This window comes from Lactuca sativa, chromosome 1 (genome assembly GCF_002870075.4).
Source record: "Lactuca sativa cultivar Salinas chromosome 1, Lsat_Salinas_v11, whole genome shotgun sequence".
Lineage (NCBI taxonomy): Eukaryota > Viridiplantae > Streptophyta > Magnoliopsida > Asterales > Asteraceae > Lactuca > Lactuca sativa.
Window position 1 is genome coordinate 92,774,059 of NC_056623.2, and position 5,213 is coordinate 92,779,271.

General features: G+C 35.6%; 1 protein-coding gene across 1 annotated transcript; it reads right to left on the reverse strand.

Moving 5' to 3' along the window:
• Nucleotides 1-539: 539 nt before the first annotated feature.
• On the reverse strand, nt 540-3,260 carry LOC111915916 (purple acid phosphatase 23). Its single transcript, XM_023911559.3, has 8 exons — nt 2,867-3,260; nt 2,605-2,796; nt 2,191-2,527; nt 1,890-2,107; nt 1,605-1,795; nt 1,204-1,485; nt 890-1,012; nt 540-812 (listed from the first exon to the last, which is right to left on the reverse strand). The coding sequence occupies exons 1-8, from the start codon at nt 3,117-3,119 to the stop codon at nt 699-701; spliced, it is 1,710 nt and encodes a 569-aa protein (XP_023767327.1). The 5' UTR covers nt 3,120-3,260; the 3' UTR covers nt 540-698.
• Between the last annotated feature and the right edge of the window lie 1,953 nt (nt 3,261-5,213).

Below are 5,213 nucleotides of genomic sequence, written 5' to 3' on the forward strand. Positions count from 1 at the left end.
ACCGCCCTTGATAGTTATCAATGGTGACTTTTACTTTCCTTGAAAAACCATTTGCACCTTATGCTTACATATCCACAAATATTTTAACAGGATAATACAATAATAATAACAACAAACCCGAGAATCTCAAAATCTAATTAGAATGGAGTAGGGATAGATGACAGTCGTGTCTAGATAGTTAAAACGAGCCTTTCATAGATGACCTCCAACATGTATAACTTGAGAACCGGTAAATGAGGCAAAAAAACGGATAAAATAAATAAGAGAGACCAGTCCGACATATATGAATGTAAATCATAATAAACATAATAACTCCATGCTCTTAGAAACTTCTAAACATCTAATAATAAAACACGTCAATTCTAAGGCACTAGGAAAAAAACAATAGTTGTAATCATATTTTGAATTGTTTTCAAATTCATAATTGTGCCGTACACCAAACTTGCATAAAATATTTCATCCCTTTTTGCACTAGTATAAATTCCAATTACACTAAAATGACACTAACAAGCACTTTTAGCGTCTAATAGAATCGGATCTAAAACATTCTATTTCATGAGACTATATTCAATTAAAATGTCAATTTTGCAAGTATATTTTTACCATGAGTTGAACATGGGACCTTTTAATTACAAATTAACAACATCCACGAGTAAGAAAAACTGTTTTTTTTTTGGCAAAGCTACAACACACATTGGTTACAGAAAATGAAGCCATGTAAAGGCAATGACAAAGATCAAGAAACAAGATGATGAACCATGCAAATCATGAACTCCGAATCCGGTTGCATCCGATTGCTTCGTTTGACTAAGCTGTTACATCAATCTACAACATCATTTGACCATATTATCAAAATGGTTTATAGGAAAGAACAATGTTTAAGGATTACCTGTGGAGAAACCGAACACAACTCAGGTTGGCGAACAATGTAGATCTGATCACCAATGTCGTTTTCCTTATAAATATCCTGGTTTCGATGCCATGTCCATAGTGCATATGTAGAATTCACGACCTACAAAACGTTTTTAAAAATGTCTTTAGTCCCCATTTGTTATGCAAGACACAACAGAACAGGTTGTACTGCATTTAGCGTGCATTGGACTGAGACTGAGACTGATGTAATGGACAAGCTTTCTTGGCTATTTCAATGATGGGGATGAGGAGGGCATTTACGACTTTTTGTCCTTAATTAACATTTCTTACCTCGAGGATGCCATGTCCAAAGCTGCTTTCTCTAAATGCACTCCATTCGGGTTGTTTATCCCAACAAAATTTCCCCTTTGCAGGACCAGAGGTGAAATTTGTATGACATACCCCTCCAAATTCAGGTATATTATCACTAGGTGAAGGACATTTTCCAGGTTCATCTGCGAATTCAACATCAACCTTCTCAATGTTACCACCATCTCCAATTGTTATATACACGGGCCCACAAGGGTCTAAACTGTAATTATACACTCTATTCATCCGCTCATAAGCATGCACCTGAAAAAGCCACAAATTATCGTTCATTTCATTTGTGGTTGATATCTCATACTCAAGAAACATTATCTTTGTGTTATGTCGTTCTTTCTGTATTAAGTAAAAAGGCAACAATATCTTACATGACCAGAGAACACAATGTCAACATGATACTCATACAAAAGTTCTTCCATTTCTAGCCTCATACACTCAAATTCTTGATAATGTGAGGAATAACTATTGTACCAAGGGGAATGCCATGTGGCCACTAACCAAGGTGTCACACTTCGGTTTAATTTTCTCAAGTCGTTTTGAAGCCAAGAATATTGTGCACCTGAAAAAAAAAAATCATGTATTCGTATCAACTACTCACTACTTGAAAAACGAGTAACAAATTAGCAATTTTGGTAAAAGTCAAATTTAGATACCGGTTTTATTGTAGTCAATATATGCTCCTAACATGATGAAGTGTATGCCTCCCGCATCAAATGAGTAGTAGAAATTGGTGTTAGAGCGTGACTCCTTGGAGGGAACTGCGAATCTTTTTAGATATGATTCGAAGGTGACACCAGAAGCTTGTGGTTCGATCTCATGGTTACCTTCAATGATCATCATGGGTACTCTAGAGATCAAGGGCTCCATGAACCTGAACTTTTGTGTCAAAATTATCACATTCTTCTACAAGGGGGAATCACAATCCATATAGCAAAGTCATACAGAAGAGTTTACCTTCCCCATCCATCCCAACGGGGTTGATATGTTTCACGAATTGGGGCATCGGGAAAAGCACAAGAGAAGCAGGAAGCACCATCGCCACCAGTTGTAAGGTACTGATTAGCGTAACTTAGGTCACCCACCATTACAACAAGAGATGGATCATTTTGAATCAGATGATCGATAGTGGTGGTCGTATTTGAAGTAAGGCCAAGGTCTCCGACGACTCCGATTCTACTAGGGTATGCGTTAGGGCTGGGCAACGGTAACGTTTTGAAAAGACGCTCGTCGCTCATCGCCGGAATAGAACTGTCTCCACATTTATAGTAATAAGTCGTACCAGGTACAAGACCTAATAAAGCAAATCAAGCATTGATTTGAACTAGTGATTATGGGTATTAATGGAAAATTGAGGTGATGAATTCTTACCATCAATTTTGACATGATGGATGATCCCGGAAGTGTAATTAAGAAGCCCCTTGAATGGATATAGCTGATTATAAATCACTGAAACTCCATGTCGTTTCTTCGAATACACCCCGCTTTTTTTTCCATACCACACTTCACTAGCAACACTCGATGGATCGAGTGGCGTTACATTCTTCCCAATTTGTGCATCCCCTTTAAAACAAGAATGAAATTATATCGAGAACGATCACATAGACATTGGTGGAAATGAGTGAAATTGTACCAGTGATCCATGAAACCCACATGGAATTTGGAGTGGAAAGTGCTAAAGCAATTTGTTCTGGAAAATTTGAAGTCACATTTTTCTTTAATCTGGTATGATTCATGGGCAAATCGTCGCTGCCTCGACGAAGTGATGGGTCGAATTTTCGGGTTTCCGGGTTAAATGGGCCATCCATGGTGGTGGGTATTTTAGCTGAGGCACTCATCAGGATCACCATCATCATTGTTAAGGATTTAAGAAGTCTACCCTCCATGGCTGAAGGTTTATGTGTTCTTTCTCAGTTTCAGTTCAAATAGTTTGAAGGTTGTAATCACTAATCGGTGGAGTTAAACTTACTCTTTGAAAAAGTTTCGAAAATGGAATATGATGGAGCGAGCATATATTCAGAGTTCAGCGGTGATGGTAGGACTCACGATTTGACTCCAATATTAATTGGATTGTGCTAAAAAAATAAAAAATAAAAAATTACTTTGTTTTTATTACTTGGTTTTTCAAACGTGTTTAATCAATTAATTTAATACTCCTATATTTTTTTATTTTTAATTACTTAATATCTATATTATTATTTGTTTTTAGTTTTAGTTTTAATTACTTACCTACTTAATATTTACACTATTATATTATGATTTTTATATTTTTTTTCCGGATAACTTTCTAGAAAGATTAGAAAATTAAGTCTGTTACCTAATTAAAAACAAAAAATTCATTTAAAAAAGAAGAACTGAAACGTATGTTTTAAAATTTTAGAGTTAGGTTATGTTTGGTGGACTAGCTGAAAAGCTAGCTGTTAAATAAAAAGCTAGCTGATAGCTGAAAAGTTAGCTGATAAAAAATAACGTTTGGTAAAACTAGCTGAAATATATAAAATTACATAAAAGGATATGTAAGAATATGTATTTCTATAATTAATTAATGGGTGTATTTGGAAAATTTTAAAAAAGCTTCTAAAAAGCTAGTCTAAGTAGCTTTTCAAAAAGCTAGCTTATTAGCTACTTTTTGGCTTACCAAACACCACAACATAAAAAAGCTCGAAAAATAAGCTAGCTGTGACGCGTCAAACACAGTCTTATACGATTGTATAAAAGATGCTCTACATGTATTAATGTTGCCAACTTGTCGCGTGTAAGAAATGTGTTTTGGAAATTAATTTATTAAGTGTTTTTAGTAAAAAAAATCATTTTGATATAATTAATAAATGAAAAACCTTGTTATTGATAAATTAAATTGTATTTTGAGTTTTTAATATCGTATTTGATTCATAGAATTACAAATTATTATTATTACTATCAGCGCGGTGAGTCAAGAACCACTAGAAGAACAAGGAGCATCCGATATTCTTGATATTCAATATCAACCGTTGTAAATCGTTATTTACAGTTATTGTGTCCAACCTCGTCGTCTCCTTCTCATGCTCTTCAACCCTCCGTCAACATCGATTTATTCTCACGTTCTTCAACTTTCATCAAGATCGATGTCAAACTTCTAATCTCTTAGCGGTTGAATACATAGAGTGCTAACCATCCCATGATTTTTCATGTATCGTCGATCTTCAACTTCTCATAACTCCTCTTCGCCTTTAATTTCCCAACGGTTTTTCAGAAGGGTATTCTCCGCTCATGTCTCCTTCTTCGACCTCACCATCTGCTATATATTGAAATCACAAGCCAATTATTTCCACTTTCCACTGCACTTCCCCATGTTCCTTCTCACTCATCTCGCACAACCACTCAGGTATGTTTCTTCTACGAGCTCCACACTCTGATTGTGTTAATCCCCCCCCCCCCCCCCACACACACACACTTTTTGCCCTTATTTAATCTCGAACAGGATCATTTGTGTTCAAATAATGCATGGGTACTTGATGTGGAAGAAACTGGACCCGTTTGATTTTTGGTTTGAGTTTTGATCGAAGATGTTTGGAAGTATAAATAAGAAGAAGCGGCAGATTCCACTTCTTGTCCCTCACCTGCACAATTGTCACTCCTTTTCTCTATGCACACACATCTCTGAGATGTGATGGAAGCTTTTTCCTATATGAGCAAGCCCTAAGACCAAAAGGAAGAATGAGAGATGAAAACTCCAAAAAGAACAAGGTTTTATTTTGTTTCCCCAATGCATTTTCTTAACTCTTTACTTGGGTTTATTGATGATTTTGCTGAATGAAGCTTTGTTTTTCTGTTAGGACATTTCTCTTGGTCAATTGGTTTAGAAAGTGGTTGAGTATCAAGAAAAATGTAAGGAATTTCATGCCAATAAAGGTGTTTATAGAGGTAGGTATCTGATTAATATTCATTCCTACTCTTAAGTTTACTGATGTCTTGAATCTTTGTAGAAATTTAAAGAATGT

Excerpts from the sequence above, each read along its gene's own strand:
- LOC111915916 (XM_023911559.3), bottom strand. The coding sequence starts at position 3,119 with ATGGAGGGTAGACTTCTTAAATCCTTAACAATGATGATGGTGATCCTG. Across the intron at positions 2,797-2,866 it reads GTGGGTTTCATGGATCACTG|GGGATGCACAAATTGGGAAG; the intron begins GTACAATTTCAC and ends CTTGTTTTAAAG. Across the intron at positions 1,486-1,604 it reads ACATTGTGTTCTCTGGTCAT|GTGCATGCTTATGAGCGGAT; the intron begins GTAAGATATTGT and ends TGGCTTTTTCAG.